Below are 22672 nucleotides of genomic sequence, written 5' to 3' on the forward strand. Positions count from 1 at the left end.
TCGACTTGGAAGGCTGCAAACGGCCAGGTGGAGCAGTCAGTTCCAAAGAGAGTTTAGCCGGTCTCGATGAGCCCCTCCACCATCACCAAACCCGGGTCGGCTGGCGACTTTTTAGTGCAATCACCGGGCCCGCTGTGGGCGAGGTTGATCGCGCCTTGACCAACGTGGGGGGGGGGGGAGGGGTGACTGCTTTCTCGAATCGCATTCGAAGCTGGTTGGAATGGCTGGCGCCTAAAGCTGGTGGGGGGCCGATAATATTCCGGCTGAGCCCCAGCCTGGGCCACGGCCCGCTGGGCGCTGTAAATAGTTGATCGAGGGACACAGTAATAGATATCAGGATCAAAGTACAAGGTGGCCCTGGTAATTGACGTACGTACTGATACCTGTAGGCTGCAATATTCAGATCATGTACAATTTCATCGTCGTCTCCTTGAAAGCCTGGTCACAACTCATGAGACATGCGTAATACATGTTAGATAGGGGTACCTACTCTTATCGTTTTTGAACCTGATCTATATCCTTCTGTAGATCCACCGCATCACACGATCTCGAAATGATGGAAACACACTCCGTGGAGTGCATTCAATTCCAATGAGACTATGCAAGCTTCTCATGTTAATCGAATCTAAGTAATGCCGATGGAAGTAAGTCAAAAATTCAATTCGACCTGGGGCCTCCTTCGCAATAAATAAGAGAGAAGAGAGAGAGAGCGCGGCTCTAAACTCTCATCAAGCACTTCTTCATAGGCAGGAATTCATCCATGGCGACAGCGATCCAGCGACGACAATACCCCCTTTGGATCATTCCACCATCGTTCACAATTGATGACCACTGCAAACGCAAAACGCAAGATGAGCCCGAGAAGCTCCGCTGATGGTCAGAGTCCAGCATGACAATCGATAGCTGCCGACCTCCAAACACTTCCTGAGCGACGAGTGCAAATCCGAGCAGATCCATTTCTGACCCGTGTCGGGTCTCCAACGAAGGACCTTCAAAAGTTGCTCTGGTTTACGTGCAGTTTCTACCTATCTCATTTTTACAAGACACATTCACGTTCTGTACCCACCGCCAAGACGTGGGCGTCGCCTTGCTTCATCTTGAACGGCAACTTGGACGCGACTTTCCCTGAATAGCTTCAGCCAGTCAGCCTCTTCTCGGCATGAAGCAAATTGGAAATAGGTAGGTGGCTGCCTACAATCGTCTCAGATGGACACGGGGATACCGCAATACATGTGCGCAACGCGTACAACGCTACGTACGCCGTCGCAGAAGAATCAAAGACCAGCACGTTATATAAACGCACTCTCCTTCGCATGTGTCTTGGCTATCATCCAAATAGCGCAGACGCACCTCTGTGATTGATTTTCACTTGACATCGTCCATGTCTCAACCTCAGTCAAGACCCGACGGCAAAAGGTCTGCGCCGCCGCCGCCGCCACCACCACCACCGTCTCCGCCGGGGCCTCGTGCACCAGCTATCGACAAATGTGACACGGTCTCCAATGTGAAACGTGAATCACCCGGCTCTCCTTTGGAAGATCAGTCGAGAACAAAGGAAACCTCCAATCAGTTCATATGCAACGACGTGATCATGTTCTCGTGGGCAGGAGATCGCCCAGAGGCCACAGACTTTGACTTCCCACGGGACGACAAAAAGGGGGCCGTTACGCTTCGCCAGATAGTGACTCACTACGCCGGAGTCGCCCAGTCACGCAGAATCGCTGCTGAAAGGTTATACATGATCCTTGGCCGCCTGAGATGTCTCAACTATGCGATCATACGGTACAATGACGGATTGGTCTGCCAATCCCAAAGCTTTCATCAGTACTGGCGACGGCATACCCTAAGCTTGCTCTCTGGGTTCGGATTCCGGCCCAGTGAAGATCCAGAAGCGATTGAAGTCATCGGGCTGACCGAGTTGATTGATGCCGTGGAAGACATTTACAGCACAGCTACACAAGCTGCCCGAGAGTTGATTCGAAATGGGCAGATGTCGTTTGATGGCCTGGGAGAGCTCTTTCGACCAGACGTGGCCGTCAAGTGCACCTCAGTCCCCGGGTGCGGACCCTGCGTGTACAGAGTCACGGACTCGTTCTACGAGGAACGTCGATCACTCTTTGGGTCGCAGAGAGTTTTCAACGTGACGATGGAAGTGGTTGTTCTAGTAGGCAACCACTTCTCCGTGGCTGCGTTCTCAGAAAGTTTTACTGCTTGGAATGGAGCACACTGCCGCAGTCTCGCCGACTTCCCCTATCGTCCTGTGGCTCACAGTGAAATGGAAATGTTCAATGCCCGTGGACAGAAGGCTGTCCAATTCGGTCTGGGAGGCGCAAAGTACCTTGCTTACGCGGCAAGCTCCTTCTATGTTCACCCAAGTCGGCCTCGAGATAGATCGCAGGGCATGTCACAAGCCACCAACAGTTCCTTGTCTCACCTAGGAGGACGAGTCATGATCGATATGGCTCGGGGCTCCTTGCTGGGTCACTATCCGTGCCAAGGAGTCGAAGAGGCTACTTTGTCCATCATCCAACTGGCAGGACGTTACAGACAATGGCTCTCGAAGCGCTCCCGCGTCGACAGTCTCGAGGTAGAGGAGCTGATTCTGTGGGACTCGGTGCCGTCCGAATTTACCGTCTTCTGCTGGCCCGCCCTGGTCGGCTTCAGCTTCAGCATCAAGGCGTGGGGCCATGTTTTGGTGGAGGGTCTTGCCCCCATCTCCTTCCAAGACAACGCATTTGATCATCTGGTGTTGAAGCAGGAGCGAAAGGATTTGATCCGTGCCGTAGTCCGTCACGGCACCACTTTCCAAGCAACAGACACAGACGTGATTGGGGGCAAGCAAGGTGGACAAATCTTCCTTCTTCATGGACCTCCCGGCGTTGGGAAGACTTTGACAGCTGAAGCGATCGCAGAGGTACTTCATCGCCCACTGTACTATGTGACCATGGGTGAACTTGGTGTGACCCCAGAAGATCTTGAGCGGAGATTATCCGACGTCCTCGAGCTCTGTGCAGAGTGGGACGCATTAGCCGTGCTTGACGAGGCCGATGTGTTTTTGGAGACCCGGTCCACCTCCGATCTGATCCGCAATGCCATGGTTTGCGTGATGCTGCGCATTCTCGAATATCATCCCGGTATCCTATTCCTCACTACGAACCGTGTCCGCATGATCGATCCAGCATTTGAGAGTCGAATCACCGTTGCTCTTCGCTACCAGGCTCTTGATCAAGAAGCCCGGATGCAAATTTGGAGAGATCAAGTGGGCAGGCTGGGCGTTGAATCCCACGGGGACATCAACTTTGAACGATTAGCAGAAGCACCACTGAACGGAAGGCAGATCAAGAATGCTGCTCGCTTGGCATTGAGCTTGGCAGCCGACAAGGACAGTCAGTTGACCGAGAGATTGCTTCTGGATACGGTGGATGTCATCTCACTCGGACACCGAAATATCCTAGCGGATGATACATGGGATGCTAGGAAATGAAAAGCGATGCATCGGTAAATGTTTGATAGCGCAGTACAAGTGGTTGTTGTAAGCCGAGAAGACTAAAATTGTGTTTGGGGGTCTTCATCAATGTACTGTCTCTGGGCCGAGCATAGTGAAGGATCGAAGTGAATGGTCTCCGGTTGATGCGAGGGAGATGAAACCGGTGAGTTCAGCTCTGTGGACCTCAGCTCTGTGGACCAGAGCCACGAGTGGATGTGGAGAGCGTTCCGCTTCACCCAACAAGGTCTGTGCAAGCAGGTGCCTGGTAAACTTCAACGGATCAGGTTGGGAATGTATGAATGATTCATGCAGTCGTCACTTGGAATCCACCCGAGACGAATCTTGAAAAGTTCCACGGAGTCAATCAGCGAAAAAAAAGCCACTCCAAGAAAATGTCTCTGGGGTAGAGATTTCACATGGATATTCCATAGGTGCCTCTCATAATTGAAACTTCCCCAAGAATTCAAAACAGCATCTGACAAACCTTTGTCGAAAAAGAAAATAATAAAAAAAAGAAACTCGATTGATGGCTAATTGGACAATCTTCATACATTTAAACATCGTGTACACTCGTGGAAGTCGATGTTTTCCTTTCCCACACCCTCTACTCCTTCCACAAGGACATGTTCAAAGAGGGGCCGGTCTCCATTTCCATCACTATACTTCCGGAATATCCGACTCTGCAGGCCCTTCGTTGTACTTATTCTCCGTGACTGGTTTCGTATGCCGAAGACGATCCCCTCGTATAATATTGGACTCATCCAGTGCTTCACGATCATCTTGCCCTACAGACCCGTCAGCAACCTTCCCGCCAAAAGACCCCTGTAGAGTGACCGCTGAGAGAACCCACTTAGCTGCCGGTTTGTGTCCGCAGTGTATGGGTTAATGGGATCTTCGACCGGTTCATCATCACTTTGGACGGGAACCGGTTCACCCTGGTCCAGGTCCTCGTCTGTGATGTATGAGTTGTCTGCGAATGATCGATCCACGCGGGACTGGTCATTTTCAGTCTCGTAGATCTCATCTTCGGCGTTCTGATTCATTGGCTTAGACATTTTAATTGGAAAAGGCCGAGGTGAATTGGATGTGGTAGGGTCAAAATCCTGCTTGAAAACTAGAGAAAAAATATACATATATACACAAATTCCTAGAAAGGTGGAATCTTTAGGTGCGCGAGAGCCTACTTCCGCAGTCAGATAGCTGCAACTTTATACAGCTGGTGTAATAGGCTTGGGACGAGCCACCTCTCCTTGTTGCCCCTCTGTTCATTATCACGTAATGGAAGAGTAATCTGCTCAATTGATTATCAAAAAGTTGACTTGTGATGATTATGCTAAAATGGTTTTGTTTGGCCGAAAGATTCTGAATACTAAGCTCAAAGACTATCATAGAGGGTATGAAATCCAAATTTCTAGTTGGATCACGTTGCCAGTGTAAACCAGAACGATAAATCATGGGCTCGTCTTGGGTCGGCTGTAGATGATGGAAGAAATTCTCTTGCTCAAGAAATTCCTATTTCATCTTTTCTAGGTCTACCAATTCACAAAGCCTATGTTTTGACCCTACCATTGTATTGGAGAGTTAATCTTTCAGTCAAAGCCTTCTGCGCACTCAAGAATCTAGACTTACTGTCTCATCATGACGTGGATAGACTCGCCATCTCGAGGACTGACCGCTCCTCGCCCGCATCGACATGTCATAATTGATCATACCGACTTGAGAGGTTCTCCATCGATTGCCCCATCTACGGTGTAGCCATTGAGTGCTAGCCAGGGGCTGGTTTCGCCTCGTCTTCCACGGATCTCTTGTCTCCTCTCTTGGGGGAGGAGGGAAGCTTGATTCGGAGCTGGTATGTGAAACAAGTTCTCGATCTTCCCGCACCAACCGCCACGCTAACGCCGATTCCAAGATCTTTGCAGGGGCCCAGACCCACGGGGAAAGATAAAGTTGTCATTTAGTCTTCGATTGGGTTTACGATTCGACCCCACCACAAGAAAATACTTTCTCGCACGGTGCAACGAGACTGGAACTGTCCTTCTATGGACGGGTTGGGGTATGTATGAGGGACAGGGGATCCGCAGTGCTCAGGAATTGGAACCCACTCGAAGCCTGTTTGCTCGCATGAAATTTGGACGTTGCATCTAAAGAATCTTGATGGAATGACTTGATTCTTGATCGGTGGATTGGCGATCATGGCAGAGGACGTCAAAGAATGCAAGTGTCCGGTGGTGGACTATGTAATGGCTCAAGATGATAGATGTGGGAGATACCGGGGAAGGTATAAAGGCAATGGAGACGATCCTGGAGAAGACTTTTTTTTCTACTCATCAACCAAACAACCCGAGCCCACTCAACCAACTCACTTCATACTTATTCTACTTCAAGTCTCTGTCTTGAATCTTTCAGAGCCATCGTTCCATTTACTTCCCTACCTTCATCATGACTGACAACACCAACCCCGGAAACTTTGCCAACCGCCCCAAGGAGGAGGTTCAAAAGATCGCCAGCAAGGGCGGCCAGTCCAGCCACCAAGGTGGCTTTGCCGGCATGGACGCTGACAAGCAGGTCAGTTCACCTTCCCAATAGATCACCTTGTCCCGCCATCATATACTCTCCCGTGGCCGCTTTCACGTGGCTTGACCTCACCAGTTTGACCCGAGTAATGTACTGAGGATCTGTTCCAGCGGGAAATCGCGTCCAAGGGTGGCCAAGCCTCGAGCGGCAGCTTCGAGCCCAACGACCCCCGTGCCAAAGAAGCTGGTCAAAAGGGCGGCAAGGCCAGTGGCAACACTCAGCCGGATGAGTAAAGAGTGTAAACTCTTCAATTCATGGCTCGTGCTCATCTCCCAGTGGATGCTCATTCTGGGGTAATGATCCATTGTTTTGTTCCACGTCAACCTGTCCAGCTCTCTGTTCCTTTTGATCACCATGGATTCTTCCTCTACCTCTCGAGGCTGGCGTGTCTTATCGGCTTCGCTGTCATGAACACGTGTATAGGGGGGCATTTCTTGATCATTGCAGGGGTAAATGGGAGCGTTGCAGACTGGAACACTGCGAGTGCATCATTTGATGAGCCCGAGGAAGTTCACGATTTGATGTCATAGGAATCTCATGAGATCTCTCTTTCTCCAGGCTTTCCATCGCCGTGTCTCGCAGTTTGCAGTAGGACCTGCATCACGTAGATGGGGACGTACAGTGTAGATTTCCGGCATGTGATTGGCGGACCTGAAAAGGGTTGAGACGAGTTCACGTCCCTCGCCGCGTCAGGTACCTGGCGGTTGTGGAGAAGAAACCGGTTGTTTTCCAAATCTTGAAGCCATCAAGAATATCGGCATCGTCATTTTTTTCACACATGTCGTACAAGGCTGTATGCGATTATGATGGCGAATATGGCCAACTGGAGACTGGTGACTCCATCGAGTTAGTGCGACAAGATGCCTGGCTATCATTGCGTGAGCCATTATCAGCTACGGTACGATCGGTGTATCGATTGCTTCCAGGGTTTCTGTTGTCCACTGCAAGTGTGCATCTTACAGGTTGAGTAGTTGTGTCGCTGTTGTCACTTCCACACACGTCTTGATCGTCGCCAAGGCGGGACTGAGTTCCGTCCATTTGATCGGAGGGCACAGTTTCGGCAGACGGAACCTGCCAATCCCCGAAGGTGCAACGAGATCCGTCCTGCTACGCCACGTCAGACAACTTCACATGCGCTTCAGCATGAATTCAACTGGGGCTCATGTGCTTGTCTGTCCTTGCACGATCGACTCCAACGAGGAGTCTGGCGGGTGCTCCTGACTGGCCAGGCCTCAAGCCTGTTCCCTGCACCGATCCACCCCGCAGTGGGAGAGGAGCCCCACTCCTGTCACTCTGACGGAGCGATGATGTGATGTTCCTGTCCAGCGCTTCAATTCATGGCAGCGTGGCCGCCAAACCAGGTTCCTGCGCAAGGTCGAAAATGTCGCGCAACCGCCGACAAAGATGACTTAAATATGGGGTGATGCCAGGCTCATCTGGAGTTTTGTTTTTCATCTGATCCATCCAAAACAAACAAAGCTCCCAATCAACCTCTTTCCAAATCAATCCAACCTTCTCACCCAAATCATTCACAATGGAGACCGTCAAGGTAAGACAGCAAAAAAAAAAGCCCTCCTTTCCCTGCTCTGTCCTTCTGCGGGTTGGATGAGAGGGGGCTCTATACTATGGAGCTGTCGGGCTCAAGGGAATCACTAACGCTTTGCGTGCTCTGCACAGAACGCCGCCAACTACGTCTCTGAGACCATCCAGGGCACCGGTGCCACTGCTCAGAAGGAGACCAACAAGAACGTTGCTAAGGACTCCGACGCCAGCCTCGGCACCCGCGCTGAGGCCGCCAAGGACGCCGTCGTCAACAAGAAGGACGAGACCGTCCACGACACCAAGGCCGACACCCACAAGGGTATGTGTTTTGACATCCAGTCGAATGACCTCCCCTCTTCGACAGAAAAGAAATTCTTCCTGAATGATCACAGACTAACCACATCCGCAGAGGCTGCCAAGCACTAAATGGCTTCGTTGAAGATGATGGCTTCATGGGCTTGCACTCATGGAGAACATGTCGGAATAATGTATTCTTAGTTGATCCTTTGGGATCTATGATGATATGATAATAAACCCATCGCCATGAATATCAGCATTATTTATTCAAACTTTGATAACTTTCCCGTGTGTACATTCTGCGGTTCTTCCATGTAAACAACTATAGCTTGCTGCTCCTCGCTACGTGGGAACTGATCCTCGGTGCTCCCGAGAGTCTCTCGGCATTTGATATTGATGTCCATACCGCCTTGATGCTGTGTGATGCGTGCTGTCAGGACGATCATTCAAAACGCTCGGGACACATCACTTATCGTTATGATGGCCTCTCTTTCGTCGCCAATGATCCATCTTACAGGGATTTGAGGGGGTTTCGTTCAGACCAAAGGTCTTGTCGACATTGAATCAGGACAGTGTCTTATTACACGACATTCCCAGTCCATGGAGCGATATTCTATGCCATCCCAACCACACCCCTGCCGATGCGATCAACAAAAAGACGTGAAATTAGTGAGATCTTCTGTTTTCAAATCTAATGATGGTCACGGGGAGGCTGTTCTTTTTTTTTTCCATTTGTTTTCAATTCTTGAACAAACTTCCTCATTTTGCCCTCGTCTTGAGTCCGTCTGAAAATGACTAGTTGTTTACTTCCCTTTGTCTATCTTTGAGATAGTGGGCCATTCTGACTTTCATGATCAAGAGTCCAAGACTCCCATGTCCGCTCTCTTATTCCAGTACGCAATTTTGCCTGCGATGCAAATTGGTCGTGGACTCGTGGGGAGATCCCCAGTCCCCCGCATGATATCACGTGCCTTTAGCGTCGGTTACCCTCGGCGTGGAGCCAGATTCATAGATAAATGCCATGCTGGGGTTCATCTACCGCGCCTTATCCCCCCCTTCTGAGCTCAATTGCAAGTTCTTTTGCGAATTGGATTTTGAACTTGACAAGGTTCTTCTCCATCAGGCTGTCTCAGGATCATTCATAATGAGTATCCTGCGAACAGGGGCCCATGTGCTCCAGATCCTGCGGCGCAGTCGACCCCAGTGTCTTCTCCGCACTCGTTTCCCCATACAACCCGCTCCGAGCCGCGCCTTTCACGCTGGCCCCTCGCTCTGGGGGATCAAGTCGCAGATTTTGAAGGATGTTGGAGAAGGTCAGTCGATGAGAATGAACTTTGCAGTTTGGATGAGTGTTCCGACGGAATTCAATTGACACGGTGGTGAACAGGTATCACTGAGGTGCAGATCATTCAATGGTACGTGGAGGAGGGGGCCCATATTGAGGAGTGGAAGCCACTCTGTCAATACCAGTCTGATAAAGCTGTGGACGATGTGAGTGTATCAGTGCCATTGGACCAGCGCTCTATCTCCGTTCTTCTTTTGCCTTTATTGTTTATTGTTTTCTTTTTCTCCTCTTGAGGGGTGGCCGCTAACATCATGGTTGCATCTCAGATCACGTCACGATACGCGGGTGTGATCAAAAAGCTCCATTTCGAGGCCGACGATACAGTCCCGACGGGTAGGGTAAGACCAAACAATAAATCTCCTTTCGAGTCGTTTGTTGTGTTCTTCTAGTTGGGGCGCTTTTCTAACTCGCTGGTCACAGGCTTTGTGTGATATCGAAGTCGAGGATGGACAATATCCCGACGACCAGCCCGCTCACGAACCGACACCAGAGTTGGCAGTCGGGCCTCCAGTGACGCCTCCCGAGTCCGGTGTACTCGCATCCTCGCAAGCAGCTGAGGTCTCACCCCTCGACCCCCAGGTTGTCGAAGAGCCCGAGGCGATTCCCAAGTCCAAGCATGCATCCCTCGCGACGCCAGCCGTTCGAGGCTTGTTGAAAACCCACAGCGTGGACATTCTCGAGGTCAACGGCACGGGCAAAGAAGGACGCGTTCTCAAAGAAGATGTCCTCAAATACGTCGAGACACGAGACTCTTCGCCATCACTAACGAGCTCAACTACCACTACCACACCCACGTCCCCATCTACATTCGCCGACATGACCATGGCACCCTCATCCACCCTCGTCGATACCCGCCAGGTCGAATCCGCAGTATCTCTGACCCCCATTAAATCCGCCATGTTCAAGACGATGACCAAATCTCTCACGATCCCCCACCTACTCTACACCGACGAGCTCAAAATCAACGACATCTCCTCCATCCGCAAGAAACTCCTCAGTGACTCCCGCGACCCCAAGAAAATCACATTCCTCCCCTTCGTGGTCAAAGCCGTCTCCCTCGCCCTGGCTCAATATCCCATCCTCAACGCCCGCGTCGACACCACCGACCCCACCAAGCCCAAGATCATCATGCGGGAAAAGCACAACATCGGCATCGCCATGGATACCCCCCGCGGCCTGATCGTCCCCAACATCAAAGACGTCGCCAACCGATCCATCCTGGACATCGCCGCTGAGATCTCTCGACTCAGCGCCCTCGGCAAGGAAGGGAAATTGGGCCCGGCCGATCTCAACGGTGGTACCATTACCGTTTCAAATATCGGGAATATCGGCGGGACGTACGTTGCCCCCGTGATTGTCCCTTCGGAGGTGGCGATTCTGGGCGTCGGTCGCACGAGGACAGTCCCCGTCTTTGATGACAAGGGTGAAGTCGCCCGGGGCGACATGGTGAACTTTAGCTGGAGTGCTGATCACCGGGTGATTGATGGGGCAACAATGGCGCGTATGGGCAATCGGGTGCGCGAGTTGATCGAGTCGCCCGAGTTGATGCTTCTTAATTTGCGATGATTAGAATGGATCATCGGTAAATGAAAAATAAAAATAAAATAAAAGAGATAAAGATTGTGGCCTTGTGAACAAGATTATTTGATGATCGCCTGTGGTTGGAAAAGACGGGAGAATGCGAATTGTAGCGGTCCCTACACCTTTTCCAGTTCCTGTCTCCCTTGGTATTTCAACATTGCCCGTTTTCGGTGATTGCGACGTGGGCCTCTGATATACGACATGTAAGCTACAGCCTGTGATCTGGCCTGAGATCGATCCAGCCCCAAAAGGCACAAATGTGGCAAAATACGCAGAGACCCAATTAATTCTGCCCAAAGCATTCGAAGATATCCTGGGTTGTATTCTACCCCGACGGATGGGGTATCAAGAGGACAAAGACACTCCTCCTAACTAGAGACGATGGTCGATCGCGCCATAGACAAAACATGCAAAAAACAAGTCCCGTAAACTCCCCAACACGACCCCGAAAAGGAATAAATGACAAAACAAAACGCCTCAGAAAGGCAGAGGGGGAAACAAGATCCGAAGTCACGAGGCACGGGGATCGAAGGGATACACACTCTGTCATGTCCTCCAAAAGGCTGGCCAAGATGAGGGCTTGCTATGAAGGTGGGAGAGAGAAAGCAAAAAGAAACTCCGGTTGTGTGACACCGAGTGGAGGAAATAGTCTTCCTCGCATGCAAAACAGACAAGCCCAAAACTTGAACCGGACGACCTCCCATTTACATATATTCTGAGAGCTTTTTCGTCACGGCGTCAATCACTTCTTGCTGCACAACGTCGGGGGGCCCCTCGACATTGATCGTGATCGCGTCCCATTCTTGTTGCGGCTCCTCCAGCGTCTGCATCTGTGATCGAACCATGTCACTTTTCATGTAGTGAGACTTGCGCTGGCTGACACGTTGCATGAGGACCTCTTCGCTGAGCTTGAGGTAGACAAAGTGGATCTGCACGGACGGTGACCCGTAGGCAGCCACCCGCATGACGTCGCGGTATTTCTGCTTCAGCGCCGAGCAGGCGACCACCACACCGGCGGGAGGATGGAAGTTGTTGCTCTCGGAGGGGGACAGCGCCTCAATGGCGGCATTGCGCAGGGAGATCAGCCAGTCCCAGCGATCTTCGTCGGTGAGAGGAATCCCGTTCCCCATCTTGTCCTTGTTGGATTTGGGGTGATACTACACAGAAAGGCACGAGATCGGCGGTTAGCTCGGGTCCTTGCATATTCAACAGTTCCTTTTGCATGAGAGGGGTTCGTCGTCAACATACATCGTCACCTTCCAGGAAAGGCACTCCCAACTCTTTTCGCAGACCATTGCCGACGGTGCTCTTTCCACATCCCGCCGGCCCGGTCACCACCCAAATGTGTTGCACATGAGCTGGTTTGGGGCGAGTCTCGTGGATCAGGGTCGAAGGGTTCGAGGAGGAGCCCGGTTTGGAGTCAAAGTCGGGCATACTGTGCCCCTTGGTGACCGACACGGCAGGCGAATCGACCCGAGGGGAGGAGTGCGGTGGTTGAGGGCGTTCACCGGCAGAGAGCATGATGAAAGCAGGACAGAAGGTCACACAGAAATGTTTGTTAGGGTTGACCCAAGAAAGACCCGGTCAGTTTGTTCGTTTCGGTGGTTGCGAAAACGGTCGTGACCCAAGGCACAGCAGTAGGCAAACAGGATCACCGAATGACGAAAGAGTGCGGTGGTAAGCGGAGTGAACAGAAGAACGTCTGGGTCGGGCGAGATCTAGAAGGATGCTAAATTCCGAGCTGTATACCACGAGGGAACGGATGTGCCGGGTATTTTCTCTTTTCTTTGGGTGTTTTCTTGTGTATTTGATTTTGTCTTTGCTTGAATGGCAGCGTCTGGTGCGAGAGGGACCCAACAAAAAAAAGGGGGGAGAGGTAGTCTATCGCGAAAGGAATTTGGGCCCTACTTGTAACCCCAAAGAGGACTTGATCACTGCGATTTCCGGCTCCAGAAATTGGGCAGATCCGACAAAAGCAGAAGCCGAGTGGGGGACACTACCGACGGACTGGAGAAGCGGTGACTGATTGGTTAACCTGGAACCTTCTCAATACCCGAGTGGAGGAGGATGCGGCACGCTGAGAGTGGGATGACTCTCCGATCGGGGAAGGACTCGGTTCGAACACTCTCGACATCTCGACTCTACTCTGCGATGAGAGCGCAAAACTGCAGAATTCCAGGACTCAATCTGAATGTTACTCATCTAGGTCGCTCACGAGAGATGTTCATTGACCGTTCGGACTGCGTCCACCTCATTGTCGAAGTGAGTCGAAGCGAGATCCCATGATGTCACTCGCCATGACTTCAGCCTGATGATGGTTTGATGGAAGTATGGGAGGCGTATCGTGCTGCCCCCACGCTTTGAACCTCGCGTTTTAATTGGTCCATACACGCCGCCCCAGATATTGATTACCATACATAACAAGAATACACGCTACTAGCTTCAAAGCCTTGTTGTCTGGATTCCCAAGTCGTGGACCGGGTAAAGTCGACATGGAGAAACAGTAGGGTACAGCATACAACAGAAAAGTACCTCTCAAGTCCATCGAGAGGTCAGATCTCAACACTTATTATTGTCTGTTGCCGGGATTGCCCAACGGAAAGTACGCGCATACTAAAAAAGGAATTGCGGCCTGGCACGTGAGCATTGCGTCAAGACAAACCCAAGAACACCCCAACCCTCTGCAGAGATCGGCGGCTTTTAATCATAATCATAATAATATACGCCTTGATTCTTCACACACATTACATCCCACAGAGGTTGATCTACCGAACCCAAGAAATCCGGGGAACCCTCAGGTCGGGGCTTGAGCCCGAGGACTTGGGCAGTAAACTGGAGAGACAAACGTTCATCGAGAGCCCGACCACAGATTCTAGATGCCTCGGAAAACAGGATCCGACGCATCCAGGGTCAATGGATCTGCAGACACTGGCCACACGGCAACCTGCACAGTACGTGGTCGAGGAGACATGGGTAGGTACTGGAAAACTCTCGAACCAAATCTTGTCGGAGCCATGCAGTCCACCGTGCAGTCCATCACGTAGAGGTCATTCTAGATGCTCAACAACATTTTAAGTCAACTTGACGCAGGCCTAGACCCTAGTCTCGTCGTGCTGCTCTGCATCTCAAGAAAACGAATGACTCTTCTCTACTCCAGTGATGTCGGATGAATGCTTGATGCACGTAAAATGTGGACTGTACCGCCCAGAACCTCCTCAGATACTAAAGTCTGCATGCATTGCGCTAACATAACAGAGGTAAGGTACGAGTATACATGAGTTAGTATAACAGTACTTATAGTTAGCAAGAGTCACTCGAGGAGCCAAGACGAGTATAGTACTCTTGTGGTCTGCTGCCTGCGGGGTCTTACATAATCAGCGGGCAGCGCAGCAGGTGCCCACTTGACGTTGGCAAGCATCATCACAAGCTCCCGCATCTCCGAAGCGCCATTCCTCCATCACCACACCAACAATGGCGGCCCTCTTTTTCTCTACCCCCGTCGACATTGACGTCGTGCTAGAAGATCTGGATGAGCGCCAGACGGTCGATGTCAAGCTTGACAAGGGTCGCCGTGAGCGCGTCCCTCTGTACATGGACGGCGAGTCGGTCAAGGGTGCTGTGACTATTCGACCCAAAGATGGGAAGAGATTAGAGCATACCGGCATCAAGGTGCAATTCATCGGCTCAATTGGTATGTCACGACAATGTCTATTGACAAAAGTCTGACAAGATATCTCTCGTTTTGCTAATCCTCCGTCACTCTCTTAGAGATGTTCTATGACCGAGGCAACCACTACGAATTCCTATCGCTGGTCCAGGAATTGGCTGCTCCAGGCGAGCTGTTACATCCGCAGACCTTCCCATTCAACTTCAAAAATGTCGAAAAACAATACGAATCATACAACGGTATCAATGTGAAACTGCGCTACTTTGTGCGCGTCACGGTCTCCCGGCGCATGGCCGACGTCATCCGTGAGAAGGACTTGTGGGTATACTCGTATCGCATGCCACCAGAGACCAACAGCCCAATCAAGATGGACGTCGGTATTGAGGACTGTCTACACATTGAATTCGAGTATTCCAAATCCAAATATCACCTGAAGGATGTGATTGTCGGGCGAATTTACTTCTTGCTCGTGCGCCTCAAGATCAAGCACATGGAACTATCCATCATCCGCCGAGAAACAACCGGGTCGCCACCCAATCAATACAATGAAAGTGAGACGCTTGTGCGCTTCGAGGTACGTTGGATACTTGCCCCCGCATAGGCCTGCTGCGCTAGACGGAATGAGCATGGCACGGATCAGAAGACAAGCAACAGGCGCTGATTCGATCTCTAGATCATGGACGGTTCTCCCTCGAGAGGTAAGCGATTAGTGGCACTGAACTACGCCGGTTCCCCATGGTCAATGGCATGAGCCATCGCTCCAGATTTTGGCACTGGGGTCAGGGAGTTTTCGTTCTGGATACTGACCTGTGACAGGTGAAACCATCCCCATCCGGCTCTTCTTGGGCGGATTCGACCTCACGCCCACTTTCCGTGATGTCAACAAGAAATATTCAACGCGGTACTACCTCAGCCTAGTACTGATTGACGAAGGTGCGTAATTCTGGTCATTTCTCCATCCCTGATCATGCCCCCTTCCGGCCGTCCTTCGCACCCAACCGGCGAACGCCCTCGCTGTCATCAAGGCCCAGTGCTTGGCGATTGCCCTTGATTCTACAAGACGTTGGCTTCAGTTACTGTGGACTCTATCATCAACTTCCCATGGCTAGGCCGAAGCCATACCCCCTACAGTGAACTTGGTCTCGAAATCATAAAGTCAAGCTGCGGATGAAAGGCTGCACAGCCCGGCCTATTGCAACTCGTATATGTTGGGATCCAGCTACTGACGTCTTCGTGTTGCTTCATCAGATGCTCGCCGTTACTTCAAGCAATCTGAGATTGCTCTTTTCCGCCAAGCGCCCGAGATCGCCTCCACTCCGCAAATCGCTCAGCAACAGCAGATCCAACAGCAGGTTCTCCTGCAGCAACAGCAGGCAGTCTTACCTCCAGGCTCCGCCACTGCCGGACCGGGACGTGAAGTAACACCTGCCGCCAACAGGGGTAATAACCCCGCGGCTGCGGTCTCGACACCGGCTGCGTGAGCTCCGCCTCGAGGTCGGTATCATTTTGCACCAACCCACAGTTTCTGCCAGGTCTCAGAACCGTGAGAAATCTACTTCTTCGCGCCTGTCTCGACCCTGGCTTGGTTCTTCTCCTCCTATACCCATACTAGTATTTGTCGCCCATTTCATGATCTCATCAACTTTTTGGCCCGCTCCTCTTTTGTATTCCCGAGTGCCAGTGCCTCGGCTCCTCACACTACCATGCCACGATACCACCTTGTAGTCTATCACTCATATTGTCCTGGTTTCAATATCATGCCGACATGAAGGTCTGATCTGTCCCCTCGAGGACATTTAAGTCACCTTGAACAGTAAAGTCGCGCACAATCCACGTGTATTCCTGGCTTACTTGAACAAGACGATAGAAAACTGCTTTCCGGGTTCTTCATCCCCTACTTCTGTTGGTTCGTAATCATTTACGTCAATTGTCTGTAAGTATTCTTAGGGTCTATTCTACTGTTGTAAAAGACAAATTCATGTAAACTAGATTATTCCTCCGAGCGAGAAGCTCACAAACATCAATGTCCACCCAACGATCACAAAACGTCGGCCTCGGATCAAAAGAACTCACTGACAGAGAACATAGTCCCCTGGTTCCCTAATTCCAATCCCTTCATTGCCGACATTGCCGCAGTGTCGACAAACCAAATTACTCAAACTGGCCAAGCTCCTGCAGCACCGCCCCGAGCGCCTGCAAGACCTTCCCATCATCACGCTCCTTGCCGGCAACCCGAACAGCTTTCACGACAAGCGGAAGTATCCATTCAAGGTGCTTGCGATGATGGCGACCAGAGACAGAGTCCTCTCTGGAAGATACTGTCTTGATCGGTGTGGAGTCCGGGATAGCGGATGGTTCGCTTTGCAACTGGACTAAATTTTCCAAGAGGTGCAGGAGGTCCTTACGAGCTGGGGTAGGTTGCGGCATCAAGCCGCGGAGGGGTTGATCGGCGATGAAGCTCTTGATTGAGATGGCACAGCGAAGAAGGAGGTAAGGTGCGGCAGAACAAGCCAGCAGTGTGCGATGGCCAGAGCTTGGTGCATCGAGATCAGAGGTGGCCGCAAGCTCGAACAGAGTGTCTATAAGTGCATATGCCATCTTTGGGCGGAGCGTGGGTGGGGGATCGAAAGTGCGTCCGGGTCGGATGGTATAGAAATCGCACAGGGGATCTTGTTCGATCGAGGTCAAGGGCATATCTAGGCGTTGAGGAGCATAGATAAATGAGGAATGGAAGAGCGCAAGAGCGAAGCTCTGACGGACAGTGTCCGGGACGATGGGGGCGCCGAGGGAAGGAAGAATCAGAGTTTTGAGACGCATGAATGATGCGATGTCGAAATTTTCGTCGGCGACGATGCGAGAATAGGGGAGCTGCTGAGTTTGATATCCATGCGCCGATACAATACCATGGGCGATGTTCACCACGCAGCGCCAAAACCGCGCAATGTCCGCTCTCTTGGCACTTTCGTATTGGTTCTCGACATAGGGGACTGCAACTTCAAGAACGCTGAGAGCTGCCGTGGAGGCTTTCTGCCACATGAGAGGCTCTCGATCCTTTCCTTCCCAGGTATACTTCTGAAGGATGAGTGCGCCGAATCGCTCAAGAACTAGGGCCAAAGCATCATTGGAAAGAATGTCTTGTTTGATCCCGAAGCCTGTAATATACCAGCTGATCAGATCAACGAGAGCCTTTGAAAATGCGACAAACCCTGGCTTCCTCGGGTCGCTGCTGGGGTTCCACTTGGTTAAAGGAGAGTCAGATAGATCGGCCAGGCACAACAGAATGGCAGCCTGTGAGCTCTCTTTTTCCGTGCAGAGTGTCTTCATACACTCGATCACTAGAGCCTGAACGGCAGAGGAACGTTCCACATCCGGGGAGTATGGGGGAGAAACCGAATTCCAAACTAGCAGGCGCAGATGCTCGAGAATTGTTTCGACTTTTTCTGGACCAAGGTGGTCTTTGTGCAGGCTGTAAAGCTGCTGAAGACTTTGCATATACGCTAAAGCGGCATCTTGGTTGGACCGATTGAGATCGACGGGGTCTTCATCCCCGGCTGGATGGCCGTTGGCCCATAGAGTCCATACGCTTTCACAGGCCTCCTTACTCAGCCCTCCGGACGAGTGCCCTTGTGCCAAGATTGAGGAGACACTTGCAAATGTTGCCTCATTGAGCTCCAGCAAACGCATGTTCACCAGTTCCTGAAGATACTGAAAAAGTCTCTTCCACGATTCATGGAAATCGTCGTCACTGGTTATTGCATCGAAGAAATTGGCAATCAGACTGGAAACACCTTTGATTACAAGCACAGTTGTCTCGGTCCATGACTTGAACTCATCTTCAGGGCATTCCCTGTTCCGAGATTCTTTCAGAGTAGCGGTAAGCTTTCCAATCATTGAGAATAGCACTCGGTTCAAGCACAGACGCCATGCCTTGGAGGAGAGTTGCTGTCCATACGCGTCAAAAATCCTCAAAAGTGTGTGGATTGCGCTGTTCCGAATCTCTGACCTGGAGTCGGTAGTTATCCGCACGATGCGAAGAAGTAGCAGTAGCCAAAGGCAATTACTGGAGACCGACAGGTCGTCATTGCAAGCCAGCTTTTCGAGCTCGTCTTCGCTGACAGAGGCATCGACGTAGGTCTCGACTGAGAATCTTTCGATACGCTCTCGCAAAAAGTCCGACACATTCCAAAAGAAAGATGTGGTAGTCAAAGAGATGTTGAAATCCTGGGCCTGGGAAGCAAAATTGGTGAATGATTGCACGAGCGCCAGAAGGCAAGGCGCTGGGAGAAGTGATACAAAGTCGGATGCTACCAAGTGCAATGACTTGTAGGCTGCGCGAACAAGTCGTGGTCCACCCGGCAGCCCTGATCTCCTGCGTTCAGAAGACGTTCTGAGCTGGGTGTTCCCTTCTGCCCAAACGTCCAATCGAAAAACATCAGATATCAGGTCAAATATGAGCTTCCATCCATCGGAGAGCGTCTCCGCATACTGCTCGAGAATGGTGTGCAGAATGTCCAGACTCTGCTCGTGAATCTCAAGAACCGTAGTCGGAATCGACTTTGAATTTGTCCCATCGAAAGTGTAAAGACTCGTGACCTGGTCCTTCAATGTTTGCAGGTTCCTTGTCTGTACCTTATTCCGCGTTTCATCGTCAACCGAGACCCCCGATTTCATGGTAAGAAAGATCAGAGAATTGAGAATATTGCTGGCCTGCAGGCGCAGACTGGGTCTGATTGCGTTGTTCGTCGTTGCGGCAATCAGACTTCCACTTAGAAGCTGCCATGCCTCCATTTCCGCTTCAACAAGCGACGAGAGCCGGTCTAGATTGGCACGGGCTATCTCATTCCCCTTATCAAGCACAAACTTCAGTTCCTCGTCCTGCATCTTGAATTTTCCAACAATCAGCGACACCCTACGACTGTTCTGATGCATTCTTCCAGCTTGCCGTGACGCATGTGGAGAGTGTGGGGGTTCGAGCTCCTCTGTTGCCCGTTCTAGGCACTCCTTCTGCTCGGTAAAGACAGACAGACTTAACAGTGCGAGCACGATCTCTCGGAATGAATCGCTCGGATAATCACTGGTGCTTTCAAACAATTTGGCGGAGGCCGATTGCACCGCAATTACCTCCGCACCAAGATTTGCTGTTGGGACGTCATTTCCAAAGACCAAGTTATCGCTCGAGCCACTGGCTGATTTGATCATCGTACTTGAAGACATTCCAATAACGAGTCCAGCACACTGCAACGTTTCAAGCAAGATTGACCATGCTGGCTGATCGAGCGTTGGCCCCAGGGCAATGCCTAGATTGAGCAGAGCCCTCAAACATAAGAGATTTCTTGTACTGAGAGGCACAGAAGCTTCCGCTGCCAAGGAGGTCGCGGAATCCCCGGCGGCGGGATTCGATCGTGATATATCTGAACTTTTCCGATACCTAGATCCTCTTTCATCGGCTTGCGGAATGCCCAAAGTCGACGTCGTAAGGCTCTGAGACTTTGCAACACCCGTACCAGCGGGGATCGCAGCTTTCCCCAAGGTTGTTAAGAACGCGTCTCGAGGTACCGACAGTCGCAGAAGCCCAGCCACGTGGGCCAATTTTTGAAAGGCCCGAACGAGATTATGATAGAACTCATCGTCGAGACTCGCGTGCAAAAATGTAGAGCAAGCTGCGAGTACCGCCGGCCAGCAACTTTCAATGATCCCAGAGCATGTCCTTATGGCTGAATACTGCACGTGAGAGTGCAGCTCCAGAGGGTTCACAGGCACAGATGATTTCCTCATCGGTAATGCAGCCTGTGCGCGTACAGCGCCCGGAGACTGGAGATCTTGGGAGGAGCGTGTGGAATCAGGTCCTTGATCTGGATTCATCATACGGCTCTTCTTCTTGGATCTCATATCTGGAACAGTCAGGGGCAAGATGAACTTGGCAAGACCCTCGGCAAAAGAGCTGATGCAGTTAAGAACAAGGCTATAAATGTAAGTCTCTGGGGGAAGAGGGGGATCGGATTTATCAAGAAGATCAATGTAAGGTGTTCGAATCACACTCCACTGACTGCTGATTCCGGGAACCTGGGTATCTGATGAGGGACCGGTCGACCCGATGACTCCAGCAACACCGCCAGTCTCGAGTGCAATTTGATCTTCAGTCATTGACCGTGCATGATCTGCTCGGAGTGGTATTGTTGACTGATTGCTAACCCCAATCAACGAGGGCTTCTCTGATGAGAGGCGGACAAGGGATGCCATATGATCTCCAAGAACATTTTTCCTCTTCTCATCTGCATCATACAGTGAGTATATGAGACGTACCACCCCGGGCTCAGTGTACAACCCTTTGAAGACTTCCATGCAAAGCACACGTTTCCATGGGGCATTTCCATCCGGTTCGAGCAAGTGGGTGAGGAGGCCGAATGCCATTTCACATTCAGCGACCAGTAGAGACATATGCCGCTTGAGAAGTAAGAGTAGTATTCGGGCAACCCGTACAGTCTCGGAAAACGAGTGCCTCTCAGAAAGATATCGCACAGTTAATGGCATCAACCGCACCCGCAAGACCTGTGACAGCTCCAGATGACCAACAAACAGCCGACCACTGCTCAAAACAATGTTTTCTATGAGCTCCAAGATGAAAGTGGTGGACAGAGTTCTTGCGCTGAGGAATTGGACTTCCTCTCCGTCGATGAGACGGCAAAGATCGTCAAGCACCTGACCAGGATGAGAATGTCAATGAAAGAGTCGCGCGTTGTGCTGGGCTCGGAGATCGAACCTTAAGAGCGTCATACGCAAAAGATGCCACCTCCACAGAGCGTCCATCGACTTTGACATCAACGAAGGATTTGCCCTCTTTTGGCAATTCTTTGTTTCGCTCAAAATGTCAGATTTTGTTTATCAAGGTTTTCCAGAGAAGAGCAACGACGCACTATCTTCATTTGAGACTCTTTCAAACACAGAAACCACCAGTTGCTGGAAGGTGGCAGCTGCGGTGCTGCTAACGGCTGGAGTCTTGCTAGCCTGTAGATTCGCACATATGTCTAACGTGTTCGCGAGCAAATCCCCGCTCAGCTCCGGCGAATAGAACTGCAGCAGCGAAGGCAACGACTGGAGAATCTTCAATTGAATATCAAGGCCTACAGGATATTAGCAGCGGTATCGGGATTTCTGAATTTACTCGCTTCCCTCTTACCTAAAGTGGTAGTATCTTTCAATCCTGCAAGAACATCCCTCAGGCGATGAGGCGGCAACGAGTGAGATGCAATTAGTCGTTGCAGACATATCACACCTGTGCCCGCGAGCTTCGTTTGCCTTGTGTGACAAGCAATGATAAATGGATCAACGAATTTTGATTTTCGAATCAGATCTGAACCACCTGTGAGTTCTCGTACCAGCTTCGATGGATTTCAAGTCATACCTGCCGAGATCTGAGCCTCGGACGTTGAGGGTAAAGCCTTGAGCTCGTTCAGCGACTGCTCGGCTGCCTGGTCAAATGGTCAATATTCGGTCTGAGTGGTAATTGGCGCGGACTGCATCTTACAGCTCGCAGATCTGCATGTTTACGGCGTGAGTCTTGAATCAGAGATGTGAGTTCAGCTTGCAAGAACTGAGAGGACATTTTGAATGTCAAGCGTGTTCAATCAACGCATGGCCAATGCTCTCTCTTTAGTATCAGGGCGTACGCAAGTCAACCCTGGATGATTTCCTAGGACAAAGATTATAGACGGATATCGTTTTTGAAACCCAGTCCAAAGTAATCAGAGTGTAGATCGAAAAAAGCAAAGCAATCAAGCTCGGAGAGATTTTGACCCTTCTCAAATGCATGCGAGCAATTCGACGCGATCAACAAACCCCAACCCGAGTGTTGGCAGATGCGGGATCAAGCTACATATGCCTGATTTGTCGGGCGTTAACAATCTGTTTATGCCTGAGGCAGGCATCCAACGTTAACACCTCGGCCTTTCTTAGAATTATCACCATTTGTTTACCGTGTCTCCCAAAGGCGAATTCTACCGGTTGCGAGACCTCCCAGACCTCGGAATATGCACTTTTACCTCTCCTTCTAGCCAGTATTAAATACAGCCAAGATCTATTGCTGGCTCGCAAATGCAGTGCATTCATTATTGCGTGCACTCTTCCAAGTGTCCGATGCATCTTGATGACATTGGCCCCGGAGGAACTGCATAGATGGTCC

At 51.0% G+C, this 22672-nt stretch overlaps 8 protein-coding genes across 8 annotated transcripts; 5 read left to right on the plus strand and 3 right to left on the minus strand.

Moving 5' to 3' along the window:
- Positions 1–1381: 1381 nt before the first annotated feature.
- POX_a01424 (uncharacterized protein) lies at positions 1382–3484 on the plus strand (the record flags this gene model as incomplete). The annotated part of the gene is made up of 1 exon (XM_050110352.1): positions 1382–3484. The coding sequence occupies one exon, from the start codon at positions 1382–1384 to the stop codon at positions 3482–3484; it is 2103 nt and encodes a 700-aa protein (XP_049974120.1).
- Positions 3485–4144: 660 nt separating this feature from the next.
- POX_a01425 (uncharacterized protein) lies at positions 4145–4542 on the minus strand (the record flags this gene model as incomplete). Its single annotated transcript, XM_050110353.1, has 2 exons — positions 4145–4272; positions 4338–4542. 2 exons carry the CDS (start codon positions 4540–4542, stop codon positions 4145–4147), a joined length of 333 nt encoding a protein of 110 aa, XP_049974121.1.
- Positions 4543–5926: 1384 nt separating this feature from the next.
- POX_a01426 (Conidiation-specific protein 10) lies at positions 5927–6294 on the plus strand (the record flags this gene model as incomplete). Its single annotated transcript, XM_050110354.1, has 2 exons — positions 5927–6052; positions 6172–6294. The coding sequence occupies 2 exons, from the start codon at positions 5927–5929 to the stop codon at positions 6292–6294; spliced, it is 249 nt and encodes an 82-aa protein (XP_049974122.1).
- Positions 6295–7595: 1301 nt separating this feature from the next.
- On the plus strand, positions 7596–8029 carry POX_a01427 (Glucose-repressible protein; the record flags this gene model as incomplete). The annotated part of the gene is made up of 3 exons (XM_050110355.1): positions 7596–7610; positions 7739–7922; positions 8013–8029. 3 exons carry the CDS (start codon positions 7596–7598, stop codon positions 8027–8029), a joined length of 216 nt encoding a protein of 71 aa, XP_049974123.1.
- Positions 8030–9044: 1015 nt separating this feature from the next.
- POX_a01428 (Lipoamide acyltransferase) lies at positions 9045–10811 on the plus strand (the record flags this gene model as incomplete). Its single annotated transcript, XM_050110356.1, has 4 exons — positions 9045–9213; positions 9288–9391; positions 9512–9583; positions 9666–10811. 4 exons carry the CDS (start codon positions 9045–9047, stop codon positions 10809–10811), a joined length of 1491 nt encoding a protein of 496 aa, XP_049974124.1.
- Positions 10812–11530: 719 nt separating this feature from the next.
- POX_a01429 (putative gluconokinase) lies at positions 11531–12347 on the minus strand (the record flags this gene model as incomplete). The annotated part of the gene is made up of 2 exons (XM_050110357.1): positions 11531–11983; positions 12075–12347. The coding sequence occupies 2 exons, from the start codon at positions 12345–12347 to the stop codon at positions 11531–11533; spliced, it is 726 nt and encodes a 241-aa protein (XP_049974125.1).
- A 1950-nt stretch (positions 12348–14297) lies between these two features.
- On the plus strand, positions 14298–15974 carry POX_a01430 (Vacuolar protein sorting-associated protein 26; the record flags this gene model as incomplete). Its single annotated transcript, XM_050110358.1, has 5 exons — positions 14298–14517; positions 14595–15067; positions 15167–15191; positions 15310–15426; positions 15742–15974. 5 exons carry the CDS (start codon positions 14298–14300, stop codon positions 15972–15974), a joined length of 1068 nt encoding a protein of 355 aa, XP_049974126.1.
- A 670-nt stretch (positions 15975–16644) lies between these two features.
- On the minus strand, positions 16645–22096 carry POX_a01431 (uncharacterized protein; the record flags this gene model as incomplete). The annotated part of the gene is made up of 6 exons (XM_050110359.1): positions 16645–21192; positions 21254–21342; positions 21408–21614; positions 21671–21844; positions 21896–21962; positions 22019–22096. The coding sequence occupies 6 exons, from the start codon at positions 22094–22096 to the stop codon at positions 16645–16647; spliced, it is 5163 nt and encodes a 1720-aa protein (XP_049974127.1).
- Between the last annotated feature and the right edge of the window lie 576 nt (positions 22097–22672).

This window comes from Penicillium oxalicum, chromosome I (genome assembly GCF_001723175.1).
Source record: "Penicillium oxalicum strain HP7-1 chromosome I, whole genome shotgun sequence".
Classification (NCBI taxonomy): Eukaryota; Fungi; Ascomycota; class Eurotiomycetes; order Eurotiales; family Aspergillaceae; genus Penicillium; species Penicillium oxalicum.